General features: G+C 69.4%; 2 protein-coding genes across 4 annotated transcripts; one reads left to right on the top strand and one right to left on the bottom strand.

Moving 5' to 3' along the window:
- Positions 1–89: 89 nt before the first annotated feature.
- LOC138835248 (non-homologous end joining factor IFFO1-like) lies at positions 90–12088 on the top strand. 3 transcript variants are annotated; one of them, XM_070033822.1, is made up of 9 exons: positions 90–676; positions 4888–4948; positions 5028–5123; positions 6183–6323; positions 7942–8075; positions 8406–8526; positions 9072–9161; positions 11306–11436; positions 11543–12088. In XM_070033822.1, the coding sequence occupies exons 1-9, from the start codon at positions 90–92 to the stop codon at positions 11643–11645; spliced, it is 1464 nt and encodes a 487-aa protein (XP_069889923.1). In that variant the 3' UTR covers positions 11646–12088. The 3 variants fall into 3 exon arrangements, with proteins under 3 accessions (XP_069889923.1, XP_069889924.1, XP_069889922.1); XM_070033823.1 differs by having other exon boundaries at positions 9066–9161; positions 11547–12088; XM_070033821.1 differs by having other exon boundaries at positions 9066–9161.
- Positions 12089–12552: 464 nt separating this feature from the next.
- LOC138835303 (glyceraldehyde-3-phosphate dehydrogenase) lies at positions 12553–16295 on the bottom strand. The gene is made up of 8 exons (XM_070033868.1): positions 16227–16295; positions 15946–15987; positions 14654–14753; positions 14336–14442; positions 14160–14250; positions 13304–13732; positions 12832–13013; positions 12553–12742 (listed from the first exon to the last, which is right to left on the bottom strand). Exons 2-8 carry the CDS (start codon positions 15966–15968, stop codon positions 12673–12675), a joined length of 1002 nt encoding a protein of 333 aa, XP_069889969.1. The 5' UTR covers positions 15969–15987; positions 16227–16295; the 3' UTR covers positions 12553–12672.
- Positions 16296–17230: the final 935 nt, after the last annotated feature.

Below are 17230 nucleotides of genomic sequence, written 5' to 3'. Positions count from 1 at the left end.
GCCGCACGGGCGGCGCGCGCGTCCCATTGGCTGGGCCTCTCCCCGCGGCCGGCCCGGCGCTCGGGCTCCCGGCAGTAGGCGCCGCAGCCATGAATCCGCTACTCGGGCCCAACCTCTTCCTCCTGCCGCCCGAGCGCGGCCTGGCCGGGCCGCCGGGGGAGCCGGGCGCCGCCGAGCTGCCCGCCGCCGCCGCCGCGGGCCCCGGGCCGGCGCCCCCCGCCGCCATGGCGCTGCGCAACGACCTGGGCTCCAACATCAACGTGCTCAAGACGCTGAACCTGCGCTTCCGCTGCTTCCTGGCCAAGGTGCACGAGCTGGAGCGGCGCAACCGGCTGCTGGAGAAGCGGCTGCAGCAGGCGCTGCAGGCCGGGCCCGCGCGGCGGGGCGGCCGGCGCGACCAGGCGGTGCAGGCGGGGCCGCCCGCCGCCCCGGCCCCGGCCCCGGCCCCGGCCCCGGCCCCGGCCCCGCCGCGCCTGCTGCCCGGCACCATCTGGTCCTTCTCGCAGCCCCGCCGCCTCGGCCCGGGCCTGGAGCCCGCGCTGGTGCAGGGCCCCGGGCTGGCGTGGGAGCACCCCGACGGGGTGGGCGTGCAGATCGACACCATCACCCCCGAGATCCGCGCGCTCTACAACGTGCTGGCCAAGGTGAAGCGCGAGCGCGACGAGTACAAGCGCAGGTAGGGCCCGGGGGGCCCCCGAGGGATCGGGGCCCCGGGGGACCTCGGGGGGACCCCGCAGGATCAGGGGCCCGGGGGGCCTCGGGGGGGGACCCCGCAGGATCAGCGGCGCCGGGAGGCGGTTCCCTGCCGTCCTCTGCCTCCAGCCGGCCCGGGGTTCGGGGGTGCCTGGGGCGCCCGATCGCTCCCTCCTTGGGGCGCTTAGGATCTCAGCTCCACACACCACCCCAGAGCCCGAGGCCTAGGCTTTGGGGAAGGGGCCGGGGAGGGCTGGGGGCTGCGCCCTAAAACTGAGGTGCCTGGGTGAACTTTCTCAGGAAAGTCTGAGAGCCTCTTCCTCTTCTCTCCAGTGAACCACAAAAAGCTGGACGTGGAGCTGTGGCTCAAGTGGTCGATTGCCAGCCTGGAGTGAAAAAGAGCTCAGACAGCGCCCAGGCCTGAGTTCAGTCTCTAGGGCAGCTCGAATGAATGAATGCGTGAGGGAATGAGTGAATTCCAGGACCTCAGGGCCTTTCTTGGTAGTGATCGTGCGCGGGCGCAGTGGGCATCTGGTCTCTGGAGGGTAGAGGGGCGGGGAGAAGGGCCGCTCCGCGGGACCCGCCGTCCACGCGGGTCCTCTAGGTGCTGGCGGCCCTATCCATAGCTACAGGGCAGGGCCGGGGCCTCATGGCCGGGGGGGGGGTGTGGACAGTCACCGTGGCTTTGGTTTGGGGGAGCTCCAGTCAGCTACTGTGACACCCCGCCTACTTTTTTGTGTTGGTTCTGGGGTTTGAACTCAAGGCCAGTCACTCCAGGCTGGTGCTCTACCCCTCGAACCACAGTTCCATATCTGGCTTTTTGCTGGTTCATTGGAGATCAGAGTCTCGGACTTTCCTGCCTGGGCTGGCTTTGAACCACGATCCTCAGCTCTCAGCCTCCTGAGTAGCTGGGATGACAGGTGTGAGCCACTGACTCTTGGCTTACTGTGGCCTCTCATTGGAGGGTGAGGACTGACTGGATGTTCTAGAACATTCTTGTTGGGTCTGGGGTCAGCAACCTGCTAGATCCCGGGCCCCAGATCCCAGGCTCCTGGGCTTGAGTTTTACCTCACGCTGGTCCCTTGTGGTCTCTTGCACGTGGCTTGTGTCACGGCTGCCCTTGGTGGGGGAGGGGCTCATTTGTCCCCAGCCCATCATCATGGGGGTGTCACTCAGGCCCAGCCTGCCTCTGGGGGACTTAGGGCCATTCACAGGGCGCATGGACAGCCCTGGAATCCATCCATAACTACAGATCAGCTGTTCTTTGGGGCTTTCGCATTTATTTTGTGACTGAATGAGCGTCTGTCCTTGGAGCAGCTGTTCAAGGCCACAGATTTATTCCTTGGGGTTTGGGGGCCTTATTTTCACCCCAGGTCCCCAGCTCTCCTTCCAGTCTCCCTAACCACACTGCCCCTCCACCTTCCGGCCCCCAGGCATTGGGATAGCCTGAGCACTAAACTCCATCTCCAGTGTGAGCTTTCCCAGGACAGGACTCGGCCCTGCTTGCTGGCCTGAGTGGCTCTGCGGGGGATGTCTTTAGTACCTGCCCAGTGCACAGACGTGGCTCCCGTCCTGCACAGGTACAAAGTGACTTCATATGGAAAACAAGCCACTTTCTAGCCCACTGTCGGTGGCTCCCGCCCGTCATCCCAGCTACTCAGGAGGCTGACATTTGAGGATCAGCATCCAAGGCCAGCCTGGGCAGGAAAGTCTGTGAGACCTTTTTGTTGTTGTTGTTGTTGGTCAATTCTGAGGTTTGAACTCAGGGCCTGGGTGCTGTCCCTGAGCTTTCTTTTTGTTCAAGGCTAGCACTCTACCTTGAGCCACAGAACCACTTCCGGCTTTTTCTGTGTATGTGGTACTGAGGAATCGAACCCAGGGCTTCATGCAAGCGAGGCGAGCACTCTACCCCTGAGCCACCTGCCCAGCCCAGGTCTTCGAGAGTTAATCTTTAATAAACCAATGAAAGAAAAGCAAGAAGTGGAGCTGGGGCTCAAGGGGTGGGGAGAAAAACCAATGAGACAGCACCCAAGCCCTGAGTTCAAGTCCTGGTACACACACACACACACACACACACACACACACACACACACACACACACACACACACACACACACACACACACGTCCGATTTGAATGGAGGTGAACCTATTTTTGTCTGCCTGAGCCAGGCAAAGTCCTAGGGAGCTTCTAGATGATTCATTCTGAGTTTTCTTTTCCGTTCTGTAAGACTTCATTAATCTTCATCCGTAATTAGCATTTCTCGTGTATGTTTCCGTCTGAAGCCATGGAGTTCACTGCCAGAGAAAGACTTCCTGTCTTACCTGATATACCCCGCCATCTTGCTGCCCCCCACCCCCGGGGGAGGGTTTTGGGGGGCCTCTGGGCATAATTGAGTACCCCATGACGCAAGCTCACCTACAGATGAACAAACTCAGACCTCCCGGTGCTCAGGACTTTATCTAGAAAAATATATGCGTATATGGATGCATGTACCTAGCTGTCTGTCTGTCTGTCTCTCTATCCATCTGTCTACCCGTCTTTCTTTCTACTTGTCTATCTACTTACCTATTGGTCTACCTGTTTGTCTGTCTTCCTGTGTGTCTGTCTGTCTGTCTGTTTATCTGTTAGTCTGTCTGTCTGGGTGGACATCTCTCTGTCTATCTACCTGCCTATCTGTCTATCACCTGTCTATCTACCTATTTTATCTGTCTGTCTGTCTGTCTGTCTGCCTGCCTGCCTGTCTGTCTGTCTGCCTGACTGCCTGCCTGTCTGTCTGTCTGTCTGCCTGCCTGCCTGTCTGTCTTTCTGTCTGCTTGTCTGCCTGCCTGTCTGTCTTTCTGTCTGCTTGTCTGCCTGCCTGTCTGTCTGTCTGTCTGCCTGCCTGTCTGTCCGTCCGTCCATCCGTCCGTCTGCCTGCCTGCCTGTCTGTCTGTCTGTCTGTCTGTGTCTGCCTGCCAGCCTGTCTGTCTGTCTGTCTGTCGCCCCATGCTGCTGCGCCCTTGGGTGGCAGAGCAGCGGGGGGCGGCGGGGACTGCAGGCAGGCGCTGCGCTGCGGGTGAGCACCCGGGGTGTTGGCCAGGCTGTGTCTCTGCCAGCCCCGCAGGGACGAGCGGCCGGTGACGGCGGCAGCTATTCTTAGGACAGCTGCATTGCGGCTGTGAGTGAGACACACAGCAGAACCAGCAGCGGGCAGGGCGCTGGGCGGGGAGAGGCGGGGAGGGGCCAAGGCAGGGCCTCCTGCGTGGGCAGGGGACACCGTCCTGCGGGGTCCCAGCACCCTCGCTGATGGCTGCTTTGGCCGTGTGTGTGTGTGTGTGTGTGTGTGTGTGTGTGTGTGTGTGTGTGTGTGTGTGTGTGTGTGTGTGTGTGTGTGTCACTCCTGGGGCTTGAACTCAGGGCCTGGGTGCTGTCCCTGTGCTTTCTGGCTCAAGGCTGGTTCTTTTGCCTGGATATAGGAAGGAGTCTGGCCTCACATGTGCATCCTCAGATCTCAGCCTCCTGGCTAGCCAGCATGAGGCCCCGAGTTCAAATCTTGCTATGACCCAAATCATCACCATCATCCTCACCGTCTTCGTGTCTTGGGGGCCCCCGCCTCCCCTGGGCCTGGTGTTCTGGTGTGGGTCAGGGAGGGGGACGCGGGGCCCCAGACAGCTGGTGGCGCTGAGGCCGGGGTGGGAGGGCAGGGCACGGAGCCAGAGGGGCAGCTGCTCTTAAAAATAGTTCTTGCACATGGCAGAGAGGCTCCAGGCAGGCGGCTGCCCCTCACACGTGTGTGTGTGTGTGTGTGTGTGTGTGTGTGTGTGTGTGTGTGTGTGTGTGTGTGTGTGTGTGTGTGTGTGTGTGTGTGTGTGTGTGTGTCCTGGGACTTGAACTCAGGGCCTGGGCGCTGTCCCTCAGCTCTTCACTCAAGGCTGGCGCTCTACCACTTGCGCCATAGCGCCACTTCCAGCTTCTCACAGGCTCACGGGAGATCAGAGTCTCGTGGCCTTTTCTACCCAGGCTGGCTTTGAACCAACCTCAGATCTCAGCCTCCTGAGTAGCCAGGATTACAGGCATGCGCCACCGGCGCTGGCTTGGCCCCCACATTCTTGTGGACAGCCAGTCCCCCTTTGGGGAGTCACGGGGGGGGGGGGAGCAGGGAGCTGGGGGGCCCGGGGAACACGGACCTGTGCCCCCCCCGCTGTGTGTCAGGTGGGAAGAGGAGTACACGGCGCGGGTCCAGCTGCAGGAGCGCGTGAACGAGCTGCAGGAGGTGAGGACCCCCCTCCCTCCCCTCCTCACCCTCTTCCCCTTGGAGGGGGGTCACCAACCCAGGGTCTCCTCCGGTCCAGGAAGCCCAGGAGGCCGACGCCTGCCAGGAAGAACTGGCCATGAAGGTGGAGCAGTTAAAAGCTGAGTTGGTGATCTTCAAGGGACTCATGAGCAATGTGAGTCCCACTCTTCGGGGGGTCTCGTGCAGCCCGGCCAGGCCGGGGGCAGCCCCACTGCTGCCCTGGCCACCTCCCTTCCCCTGGCCGGGCACCCCGGACGCCATTCTGTTCAGTAGACAGAGCAAGAACAGAAGATGTGAGTGTGAGCTGGGTGTGGTGGCTCACGCCTGTAATCCCAGCTACTCTGGAGGCTGAGATCCGAGCATCCCTAGGCAGGAACATCCTAGAAGCTCTGATTTCAGAGGTGTGGCTCGAGTGGTGGAGCTCCGGCTAAGCCAGAGCGCTCGAGTCCCAGTAGCAGCACACATACACACAATCAAAGGCCCGCGTCGCATGACGGGCCGTGGCGTGTGTGACATTAGTCACTGCCAGTTCAGCACCCAGGAGTCCGGAGCTGAATGCCTCTGTTCTGACTCAGTTTACCCGCCACCATGCCCTCTGCCTCCGTGGCTACATCTGTGTGATGGCAGAAAAAAAAAACAGGCCCGCTGGGCACCGGTGCTCACGCCTGGCATCCCAGCGACTCAGGAGGCTGAGATCTGAGGATCGCGGCTCAAGGCCAGCCCAGGCAGGAAGGTCTGTGAGACTCTGATCTCCACTGAACACCAGAAAACCAGAAGTGGCGCTGTGGCTCAAGTGGTAGAACGCCTGCCTTCTGCTGAAGAGCTGAGGGACAGCACCCAGGACCAGAGTTCAAGCCCCATGATGGACCAAAAAAAACATGCATTTAAGGCTTTTCTCTTGGTACCAGTCGTGGGGCTTGAACTCAGGGCCTGGGCGCTGGCTCTGTTTTACTCAAGGCTAGCGCTTTACCACTTGAACCACACTTCCATTTCTGTCTTTTCTGTTGGTTTGTTGGAGGGAAGAGTCGGGGACTTTGCTGCTCGGGCTGGCTTTGAACTGTGATCCTCAGATCTCAGCCTCCTGAGTCGCTGGGATGCCAGGCGGGAGCTGGGGACTGGCTGCAGGAGGTGTCAGAGGGTGGCGTGCTGAGCGGTCCCGCTGCTCCGGGCTCTGCCCACCCAGCGGCCCCCGTGGCCTGCGTGTCCCCTGCAGAACCTGAGCGAGCTGGACACCAAGATCCAGGAGAAGGCCATGAAGGTGGACATGGACATCTGCCGCCGCATCGACATCACTGCCAAGCTCTGTGACCTGGCACAGCAGCGCAACTGCACCGACATGATCCACATGCTGCAGGTGGGCTGGTGGGGAATATTCCAGAAGCTGTCCCCAGTGCCACCTCCCTCTCCCTCTCCTGTCTACTCTCTCCATCTTGAACCTTCTCGAACCTTCTTGAACCCTCTAGAACCGTCCAGAACTTTCTCTCTTGCCTCCTGCACAGAAGCAGCTGTTTCCTTGGCTCAGGGCCAGGCTCTGAACCCCAGTGCAGACGAGAATTCTCCCTCTCAGGCCCCGCATTTCTCTTGGGACCCTGTCCCCTCTTCCCCTGCCCTCCCCCAGTGTCTCCCTCCCTTCCCCACGCAAAAGTGGAGAGGCTGCGTTTGTTCAGCCTTTAGATTTTTTCCTTTTTAAAGAAAGAAAAGTTCCTCAATCCTGGCGCTGGTGGCTCCCGCCCGTCGCCCCAGCTACTCAGGAGGCTGAGATCGGAGGATCGCAGTGTGAGGCCAGCCGGGGCGGGAAAGTCTGTGAGACTCTCATCTCCAATGAACCACTCAGAAAAAGCCAGAAGTGGCTGTGGCTCAAGGGGTAGAGCGCCCGCCTTGAGCAAAAGCAGCTCAGGGACAGCGCCCAGGCCCCGAGTTCAAGCCCCAGGACTGGTACGCAGGAAACCTGGACTGGAGGCATGGTTCTAGCGGGGGAGCACCACGGGTGGCCAAAGCTGAGTGAGTGTTCAGGGCGTGAGCTCAAGTCCCAGTGCCGGGACAAGAAAACCCGTCTGTTTCTCTTCAGCCACAAGAACATCTGCATGGCTGATAAGCGCTGCTCCCTTCTTGCTGCTCTGCCCGGGTGTGTGTGTGTGTGTGTTTGGTCGGTTGTGGGCCTTGAACTCAGGGCCTGGGCGCTGTCCCTCAGCTCTTCAGCTCAAGGCAGGCACTCTACCTCTTGAGCCACAGCACCACTTCTGGTTTTCTGTTGGTTCATGGGGGATCAGTCTCACGGACTTTCCTGCCCGGGCTGGCCTTGAACCAGGATCCTCAGATCTCAGCCTCCTGAGTGGCTGGGATGGCAGGCGGGAGCACCGGCGCCCGGCTTCTTTTTCTTTCTTCCTCTGTCCACCCTCCATCTCTCCCTGGGTCCCCGGTGGTGTCCTGCTGTCCGTGTCCACCGCCCTCGGTGGGTCCTGTCCTTCCTCCATCCCGACCCCGTCCTCCTCCATCCCGTCCTCCATCCCGACCCCGTCCTCCTCCATCCCGACCCCGTCCTCCATCCCGGCCCCATCCTCCATCCCGACCCCGTCCTCCATCCCGGCCCCGTCCTCCATCCCGGCCCCGTCCTCCATCCCGACCCCGTCCTCCTCCATCCCGACCCCGTCCTCCATCCCGACCCCGTCCTCCATCCCGACCCCGTCCTCCTCCATCCCGACCCCGTCCTCCTCCATCCCGACCCCGTCCTCCTCCATCCCGACCCCGTCCTCCTCCATCCCGACCCCGTCCTCCTCCATCCCGTCCTCCTCCATCCCGACCCCGTCCTCCTCCATCCCTGCCCCGTCCTCCATCCCGGCCCCGTCCTCCATCCCGACCCCGTCCTCCTCCATCCCGACCCCGTCCTCCTCCATCCCTGCCCCGTCCTCCATCCCGGCCCCGTCCTCCATCCCGACCCCGTCCCCCCTGACGCGGCTCCCGATGCCTCTCAGGTGCCGGCGGGGCGGCGGCGGGAGCGGCGGGCGGAGGACGCTGGACCCGAGAGCGCGGGGCCCACGGCCGAGGCGGAGGAGGACGGCGCGGGGCTGGGCATCGCGGAGGAGATGCAGCGCATGCTCAGCCAGCTGTGAGCGCCGCCCCGCCCCGCCCGCCGGGCCCCGCCCCGCCTGCCAGGCCCCGCCCACTCACCGACCACGACCCACTCAAGGGCCCCGCCCCCACACCAACCACGCCCCCACCCAAGGGCCCCGCCCACACACTGACCACGCCCCCACCCAAGGGCCCCGCCCACACACTGACCACGCCTCCTCACTCCCCGTACTGCCACTCCCTGCCCCTTGCCATGCCCACGAGGACCCTGACCCCGCCCATGCTGACCCCGCCCCATGCTGACCCCGCCCCCATGCTGACCCCGCCCATGCTGACCCCGCCCCCATGCTGACCCCGGCCCCCCCAGGCGGGAGCTGGACGCAGACGACGACTGCGACAGCCTGAGCTGGGAGGAGACGGAGGAGACGCTGCTGCTGTGGGACGACTTCTCGGGATACGCCATGGCGGCCGCCGAGGCCCAGGGGGAGGTGACCCCCCCGCCAGCCCCGCCCCGGCCTGCCCCGACCCCGGGCCCCCGACCCCGGGCCCCCGACCCGCACCGCACCGCCCTGCTGACCCCGACCCCCTAACCAGCACTGCACCGCCCGCCCTCCCTGCCCCGACCCCCCACCCTGACCCCGACCCCCCGCCCTGCTGACCCTGGCCCCGCCCCGCCCCCAGCCCGCCCTGCTGACCCTGGCCCCGCCCCGCCCCCCGCCCAGCTGACCCTGACCCCGCCCCCACCCCCGCCCCCTGCTGACCCTGACCCCGCCCTGCCCCGCCCCACCCTGCTGACCCTGACCCCGCCCCCAGCCCGCCCTGCTGACCCTGGCCCCGCCCCCGCCCTGCTGACCCTGGCCCCGGCCCCGCCCGCCCTGCTGACCCTGACCCCGCCCCCAGCCCGCCCTGCTGACCCTGGCCCCGCCCCCGCCCTGCTGACCCTGACCCCGCCCCCGCCCTGCTGACCCTGGCCCCGCCCCCGCCCCCCCCCCCCCCCCCCCGCCGCCCTGACGTGGCCGTCCCGCAGCCGCAGGAGGACAGCCTGGAGAAGGTGATCACCGACACAGAGTCGCTCTTCAAATCCCGCGAGAAGGAGTACCAGGAGACCATCGACCAGATCGAGGTGCCGCACCCCAACCCCCCCCCAGACCGAGACCCCCCACCCCCCCCAGACCGAGACCCCCCACCCCCACACCAGACCGAGACCCCCCCACCCCCCCACACCAGACCGAGGCGCCCCCACCCCCCCACACCAGACCGAGACCCCCCCCACACCAGACCGAGACCCCCCACCCTCCCACACCAGACCGAGACCCCCCACCCCCACCAGACCAGACCGAGGCGCCCCCACCCCCACACCAGACCGAGACCCCCCACCCCCACACCAGACCGAGACCCCCCACCCCCACACCAGACCGAGACCCCCCACCCCCACACCAGACCGAGACCCCCCACCCCCACACCAGACCGAGACCCCCCACCCCCCCACACCAGACCGAGGCGCCCCCACCCCCACCAGACCAGACCGAGACCCCCCACCCCCCACACCAGACCAGACCGAGACCCCCCCACCCCCCCACCAGACCGAGACCCCCCACCCCCCCACACCAGACCGAGGCGCCCCCACCCCCACCAGACCAGACCGAGACCCCCCCACCCCACACCACACCGAGACCCCCCACCCCCACACCAGACCAGACCGAGACCCCCCACACCAGACCGAGGCGCCCCACCCCCACACCAGACCGAGGCGCCCCCGCCCCCACACCAGACCGAGGCGCCCCCACCCCCACACCAGACCGAGATGCCCCCCACACCAGACCGAGGCGCCCCCACCCCCACACCAGACCGAGATGCCCCCCACACCAGACCGAGGCGCCCCCACACCAGACCGAGACCCCCCACCCCCCCACACCAGACCGAGACCCCCCCACACACCAGACCGAGGCGCCCCCACCCCACACCAGACCGAGGCGCCCCCACCCCACACCAGACCGAGGCGCCCCCACCCCCCAACCAGACCGAGACGCCCCCCCTCCTCCGTGGCCCCCCCCCCACCAGACCGAGGCGCCCCCCCTCCTCCGTGGCCCCCCCCAGGCCTCCCCCTGGTCCAGGCAGCGCCGCTGGGGGAGCGGACGGGTTTGGGTTCAAGTCCACAAACACCCGGGAGATGCGCTGCGGTCCCTGAGCTCCCCCTCCCCCTCCCCCTCCCCCCTCCCCCCTTCCCCATCCTGGGGCTTGAACTCAGGGCCTGGGCGCCGCTGTCCCTCAGCTCCTCCACGCCAGGCGGAGCCACTGGAGATCAGAGCCTCTCAGGCGTCCCTGCCCGGGCTGGCTTCGAACCGCGATCCTGCGGATCTCAGCCTCCCGCGGAGCTGGGATGGCGGGCGGGGGAGCCGTTTGTCTTCCTTTCCTTCGGGGCGGGCGGAGGAGGGGCGGGGAGGCCGCGATGCCCGCGATGCCCGCGATGCCCGGCCGCACGTCCTGCCCGGCTGCCCCGGGAACGCGGCCGCCCTTTGTGCTGTGACCCACTTCCCAGCCCTGCGCGGCCTCCCGGCCCTGCCCCGCGCCATGGGGGCCTGCCCCGCGCCATGGGGGCCTGCCCCGCGCCATGGGGGCCTGCCCGCCCCGCGCCATGGGGGCCTGCCCCGCGCCATGGGGGCCTGCCCCGCGCCATGGGGGCCTGCCCCGCGCCCTCGGCCCCGCGCGCACGGCCCACGGCCCGGCTCTCCCCCGGGGCCTTCCCTCCCTCCCTCCCTCCCTCCCTCCCTCCCACCTCCCTCCCTCCCTCCTCCTCGCGTCTCTGGTGCCCGGGACCCGGGCGCCGCCCCTCGGCTCCGGGCGGCCACAGCCGGTTTCCGGGGCTTCCTTGGGGACCCTGCGCGGGCGGGGCAGGGCCGCTTCGCACCGCGACCCTCCCGAGGGGCGGAGGCCTCGGGGCGCCGGCCTGGATTCATCCTGAGCCCGGCCCAGCCGGGCCCGGGTCGGTCCTCCGGCCTCGGCCTCCTCCTCCCCGAGGCCCCGAGTTCACACCCGGCCTGCCAGCCGGCCCGGGCCTCGTGTGGAAACTTCCAGAGCTCATCACCAGCCCCACTTCCCCGCTGGGAAAACCAGTCTGGGTCCCAGCTGCTCGCCTCCCGCTGTGCGCAAGCGTGCGTGCGCGAGCGTGCGTGCGCGTATGTGGCGCGTGTGCGCGTGCGCGCAGGGCCTTCTCGCCCCCGCCCGCCCGGGTCCGACCCCAGCGCGGCCCTCCCGCCCCGCCCGCAGCTGGAGCTGGCCACGGCCAAGAACGACATGAACCGGCACCTGCACGAGTACATGGAGATGTGCAGCATGAAGCGCGGCCTGGACGTGCAGATGGAGACCTGCCGCCGCCTCATCACGCAGTCGGGGGACCGGTGAGCCCCGCCCCGCCCCGCCCGGGGGACCCCGCGCCCCCACCGCGGCCCCCCCCCCCACGGGTCTCCCGCCGGCCGGCCCGTGACCGCCGCTGTTTTCTTCTAGAAAGTCTCCTGCGTTCGGTGCGGTCGCGCCTAGCGAGCCGCCGCCTGCGAGCGAGGCGGAGGACTCCGATCGCGATCTGTCATCTGACAGCTCCCTGAGATAGGACCGCGCTCCTACGCGCCCGCCGGAGCCCCGCCGCCCGCGCCCGTCCTCGGGGGCCCGCCCCGCACTCGGGTCTGCCGCGGCTCCAGGATGCCGCGGGGCGCGGCGGGGCGGCCCGGGGTGACCTGCCGGCCTGGGGCCCCGCGCGGGGCGTTTTACTGTGCCAGTCCTGGGACTTGAACTCGAAGCCCGGGCGCTGGCCTCGGGCGCCCCCCCACCGCTTGAGCCACAGCCCCGGTCCGGGACTGAACCTGGCCTGGAGAGCGGAGCGCGGCCTCCGGGGCTGCAGGCGTGCCCGGGGCCCGGGAGCTCGGGGCGCCCCACCTTCCACCCCGCCCCCCTCCCGCCAGCCCCCCGGCCTGGGGTCTCAGGGGCGCGGGGTGGGCCTGGAGGGCGGGGCCCTGGGCTGACGTCGGTGACGTCACTGTGGCGTTTGAATGGAATCGTGACCACCACCTTGGCTCTGTGGTTCTTGACCTGCGCACGCGCGGCGGGCCCAGGCCACGCCCCCGGGGCGGGCCCCTGACAGGGCGGTGACCCGGATGCCCGCGCACTCGGGCTCATCTGGGGTGAACGGGTGCATCTGCACCTGCGGTGAACGGGTGCAGGCGGTGCAGGCGGAGATCGCATCGATCCCAGGCCGCGCCCGGTGCCGGAGGTGCCGCAGCCGCAGCTCCAGCGCGGGGCCCGCCCGGGAGGCGGCTTCGGGCTTGTGAACAGGAGCCAGCCGCAGCCCACCCCGGCCGCGCCGCCCCCGCCTCTCCCACCCCGGCCGCGGACTCCCGGCGCGGTGCTCGGGGCGCGGACTCCCGGCGCAGTGCTCCCGCGCCGAAGCTGCAGGCCACAGCGGGCCGAGCCCGAGTTCGAGCCCTGGGAGCGGCGCAGGGACAGACGAAGCGGGGCCGGGGTGTGGGTGCAGCGAGCTTTATTGGGGTGCGGTGGCGGGCACAGGCTCGGGGCCGTCGCGGGGTTCGGGCTGGGGCGGGTGCGGGGCGCGCGGCGGCGGCGGCGGGGCTGCGGGGCGGCGCTCACTCCTTGGAGGCCATGTGCACCATCAGGTCCACCACGCGGTTGCTGTAGCCGTACTCGTTGTCGTACCTGGGGGGGCGGGGGTGTGAGGCGCGGCGCGGACCCGGGGCTCGGGGTCCCCCCCCCCCCGCCCGCACCCCGCACCCCGCGGCCCGCACCAGGAGATGAGCTTCACGAAGTGGTCGTTGAGGGCGATGCCGGCGCCTGCGTCGAAGGTGGACGAGTGCGCGTCGCTGTTGAAGTCGCAGGACACCACCTGGTCCTCGGTGTAGCCCAGGATGCCCTTGAGCGGGCCCTCGGACGCCTGCTTCACCACCTTCTTGATGTCGTCGTACTTAGCCTGCGGGGGGGGGGGGGTCGGGTGATCGATCCACGGGGGCATCGATCGATTGGTGAAGCCTGATCCGCCCCATCGATCAGAGTCGATCGACTGTGTATGGATCTGCCCCATCGATCAGACTCCATGGACTGTACTGCCTGGGCCGCCCCCCCCCCAATCGAGCACACTCGATTGATTCGCCTGCCTGGGTGCCCGCGGGTGGGCGGGGCTGATGGAGGGGTGATGGAGGGGTGATGGAGGGGTGATGGAGGGGCTGGGCGCAGAGCTGGGCGCAGGCGCAGAGCACGTACGGCCTTCTCCAGGCGGCAGGTGAGGTCCACCACGGACACGTTGGGCGTGGGCACGCGGAAGGCCATGCCGGTGAGCTTGCCGTTGAGCTCGGGGATGACCTTGCCCACGGCCTTGGCGGCGCCGGTGGACGCGGGGATGATGTTCTGCGCGGCGCCGCGCCCGTCGCGCCACAGCTTGCCCGACGGGCCGTCCACCGTCTTCTGCGTGGCGGTGATGGCGTGCACCGTGGTCATGAGCCCCTCCACGATGCCGAAGTTGTCGTGGATGACCTTGGCGAGCGGCGCCAGGCAGTTGGTGGTGCAGGACGCGTTGCTGACGATCTTGAGCGAGTTGTCGTACTTGTCGTGGTTCACGCCCATCACGAACATGGGCGCGTCGGCCGACGGCGCCGAGATGATGACGCGCTTGGCGCCGCCCTTCAGGTGCGCCTGGGGGGGGCGGGAGGTGACACTCAGCCCCAAACCAGCCCCGGGGTGCAGCCCGCACCCCCAACACCAGCCGCGGTGCAACTCCCCCACCCCCAAAACCAGCCCCGGGCGCAGCCCGCACCCCCAACACCAGCCCCGGGTGCAACTCCCACACCCCCAAACCAGCCCCGGGCGCAGCCCCCACCCCCAACACCAGCCCCGGGCGCAGCCCCCCCACCCCCAACACCAGCCCCGGGGTGCAACTCCCCCACCCCCAAACCAGCCCCGGGTGCAACTCCCCCACCCCTAAACCAGCCCCGGGTGCAACTCCCCCACCCCTAAACCAGCCCCGGGTGCAACTCCCCCACCCCCAACACCAGCCCCGGGGTGCAACTCCCCCACCCCCAAACCAGCCGCGGTGCAACCCGCACCCGGCGGCGCCGCTCACCCCGGCCTTCTCCATGGTGGTGAACACGCCCGTGGACTCCACCACGTACTCAGCCCCGGCGTCGCCCCACTTGATGTTGGCGGGGTCTCGCCTGGAAAGGACGCGGTTCGGGTCACCGGCCCCCCGCAGCCCCCGGCCCCCCCCGCCCGCCCCCCGCGTCCCCGGCCCGCACGCACTCCTGGAAGATGGTGATGGGCTTGCCGTTGATGACCAGCTTGCCGTTCTCGGCCTTGACGCTGCCCTTGAACTTGCCGTGCGTGGAGTCGTACTGGAACATGTACACCTGCGGGGGGGGGGTCAGGGCCGCCGGGGAGGGGGGTCAGGGCCGCCGGGGAGGGGGGTCAGGGCCGCCGGGGAGGGGGGTCAGAGCCGCCGGGGAGGGGGGTCAGGGCCGTCGGGGAGGGGGGTCAGGGCCGCCGGGGAGGGGGGTCAGGGCCGTCGGGGAGGGGGGTGTCGGGGCCGCCCGCCCGCCCGCCGCCCGGGGCGCCGCTCACCATGTAGTTGAGGTCGATGAAGGGGTCGTTGATGGCCACCACCTCCACCTTGCTGGAGCTGCAGGCGGCGCGGGTGACCAGGCGCCCGATGCGGCCGAATCTGAGGGGGAGGGGGGGAGGGGGGCCTCAGCGCGGGGGGGGGGGCGGACGCGGGGCCCTGGGTTCGAGTCCTCGCCCCGCCGTGGCTCGGGGCGCCAGCCTGGACCGGCCGAGGGGCAGCGCGACCCCGCGGCCAGAGCCCGGACTCGTAAACATCACTTCCCATTTTGCAGTTTAGAACTTTCCGGAATCTTTCCCCTGGAATGTGTCGACCCACGCGGTGCCGGTGCCAAGGTGCAGCCCCCCCCATCCCTGAGGCTCCTGTCTCCTCTGCGGTCCGCGGGCGTCCCCGCCCCCCCGCCACGCGGCGGTCAGCGTCCGCGAGCGCAAAGTCCAGGCGCAAAGGTCAGGCGCGCTGGCCGCGGCCCCCCGGCGGGGACGGGCCCGGGGCTCCCCGGCTGCGCACCGGGGCCCCGGAAAGGTCACGAGGCTAAATTTATCCCCGGCGCAGGGCGCGGCGCGGATCCGGTTTCGGGCGGGCGGCGGGTGCGGGGTCGCGGTCACCCGATCCCCCGCTGACCGCTGACCTTTCCCGCCGCCGCGCTGCGGGGCGGGGCGGGGCGGGGCCCGCACCTCCGCGGGGGGGAGGGGGCGGCGCCGGGAGGCCCGGAGAACCGTCCAGAAAAAGCGTCGGGCAGGAGCAGCAGCTAAACCCGGAGCTCATCCGCGATTAGGCCGCGGGGGGGGGCCCGCAGCCGCGTCACCTGGCCGCCCGCGCCCGCCCCGCCCCGCCCCGCGCCCGGGCGGAGCCGCGGCTGAGTCACCGCCGGGGCGGGCGGAGGCGGCGGCGCGGACGGGAAGCTTTCCTAACGGGGCTCCATTCATTTCCTTCCCGGTTGCAACATGGCGGCGGCGGCCGCGGCCCGGGGCGGGGGCGAGGGGGGAGGGGGCGCTCCGGGGCCCCGGGCTGGGGGAGGGGCGCCACGTGACCCCGCAGGGCGCGAACGGGAAGAATAGCCCCGGCCCGGGGTGGGGGGCGGCGGTCCGGCGATCGGGGTGCGGGGCCCGGGGCGCCGCCCGCCCCGCCCCGCCCCGCGCATTGCGGCCGCCCGGGGCCCTCTGCGGCCCGGCCCGGCCCCCGCGGCCGCGACCTTGAGCTCTCCTTGGGGTGATGGGCTCCCCGCGTGACCGGGCCCCCCGGGATATGCGGATCCAGCCCGGGGAACCCCCCCCGGGCCCGGCCCGGCGCTCACCCGTTCACTCCGACCTTCACCATCGTGACTCAGGAACGCGGGCTGCGGGGACAAAAGGCGGCCGTCAGCGCGGCGGGCGACCCCGGCGCGGCTCCCCGCGCTCCCCTCCCCCGCCCCGGCCGCCATGCCCCCCGCGCACCCCATCACGTCCGCCGCCGGCCTCCGCAATGCGGGGGACCGCACCGCGCGCCCCAGATCGCGGCCTGCACACGCGGGGGCCACCCCGGGAAGCCCCCAGCCTCTGCCCGCGAAGCCCCCACGCCCGGATGTTGCATTTTCACCTTGCGCTGCACGAGAGGAGACGACACGCAGGAAGCTGGCAGGAGCGGAGAGCAGCGGGCCGGGCCGCGGGCGGCTTTTATAGCCAGCGGGGCGGGGGTGGGGCTGACGCAGGCCCCGTCCCTCAAGGCCCCGCCCCCGCGGGCCCCTCACCCGCTCCGCCAATCCCTGCACACCGTCCCCGCCAGACCCCGCCCCCGGGCCCGTCAATCTCCCGGCCGCCGCGGTGGAGGCCTGAGCTACGTGCGCCCGTAAATGCGCGAGTAGCGGGGCCGCGGCGCTCCGCGGGCTTGGCTGCGCTCCAATCCGGAGGAGAGCACGCAGCGAGCGTGTGGGCCGGGGGGAGGGGGGGGGGGAGGGACGGAGGGCGCCACCCCCACCCCCCGCCCGGGGCCAGGCCGCCGCGCGCCGCACGTGCGCCCCGGCCGGGAAGGCGGGGGCACCGGGATGCGGGGCGCCTCGGGGCGCACACGGGGTCCCCCGGGCCGCCCGCCCCTCCACCGTTCCACCCGCTCCCGCAGCGCGGTGGGCGCCCGCGGGGAAGGCTCCGGGGGCCGCGGGCGGCTCGGGCGCGGCCGGGAAGGTCACCGCGTCCTGCAGCCCGGCGCGGCCGCGCTCACCCCGCGGAAGTCCCGCCCTCCCGCGGCGGCCGCCCCGCCGGGCTGACCTGGGGCTGTGCGGGAACCGGGGGGGGGGGCGGGGGGAGGAGGGGACGGGGGGCGCCGGGGAGGGGGGACGGGGGGGGCGGGGGGAGGAGGGGACGGGGTGCGCCGGGGAGGGGGACGGGGGGGGGGCGGGGGGAGGGGGACGGGGGGGGTGCGCCGGGGAGGGGGACGCGGGCCCCAGGGCCGGACGCAGCGCCCCCTTCCTAAGAACGTGAGCCGCACGCAGGAGGCTCCGGGTTCCAGGCCCGCCGGGGCAGGGCCGTCCCCGAGACTGATGGCCCGCGAGCGGCACAAAGCCGGAAGTGGCGCCGTGGCTCGAGGGGCGCAGCGCCCGGGCCGCA

This window comes from Dipodomys merriami, unplaced genomic scaffold (assembly GCF_024711535.1).
Source record: "Dipodomys merriami isolate MVZ:Mamm:240054 unplaced genomic scaffold, mDipMer1.0.p SCAF_233, whole genome shotgun sequence".
Lineage (NCBI taxonomy): Eukaryota > Metazoa > Chordata > Mammalia > Rodentia > Heteromyidae > Dipodomys > Dipodomys merriami.
Note: the sequence above shows the minus strand (reverse complement) of the source record. Positions and strands in the feature narration are given on the sequence as shown.

Coding starts and splice junctions, on each gene's coding strand:
- LOC138835248 (XM_070033821.1), top strand. CDS start 90: ATGAATCCGCTACTCGGGCCCAACCTCTTCCTCCTGCCGCCCGAGCGC. Junction 5,124..6,182: donor TCAAGGGACTCATGAGCAAT/GTGAGTCCCACT, acceptor TGTCCCCTGCAG/AACCTGAGCGAGCTGGACAC. Junction 8,076..8,405: donor CAGCGCATGCTCAGCCAGCT/GTGAGCGCCGCC, acceptor CGGCCCCCCCAG/GCGGGAGCTGGACGCAGACG.
- LOC138835303 (XM_070033868.1), bottom strand. CDS start 15,968: ATGGTGAAGGTCGGAGTGAACGG. Junction 13,014..13,303: donor CCTGCCGCCTGGAGAAGGCC/GTACGTGCTCTG, acceptor CCCCCCCCGCAG/GCTAAGTACGACGACATCAA. Junction 12,743..12,831: donor TTCGTGAAGCTCATCTCCTG/GTGCGGGCCGCG, acceptor CCGCCCCCCCAG/GTACGACAACGAGTACGGCT.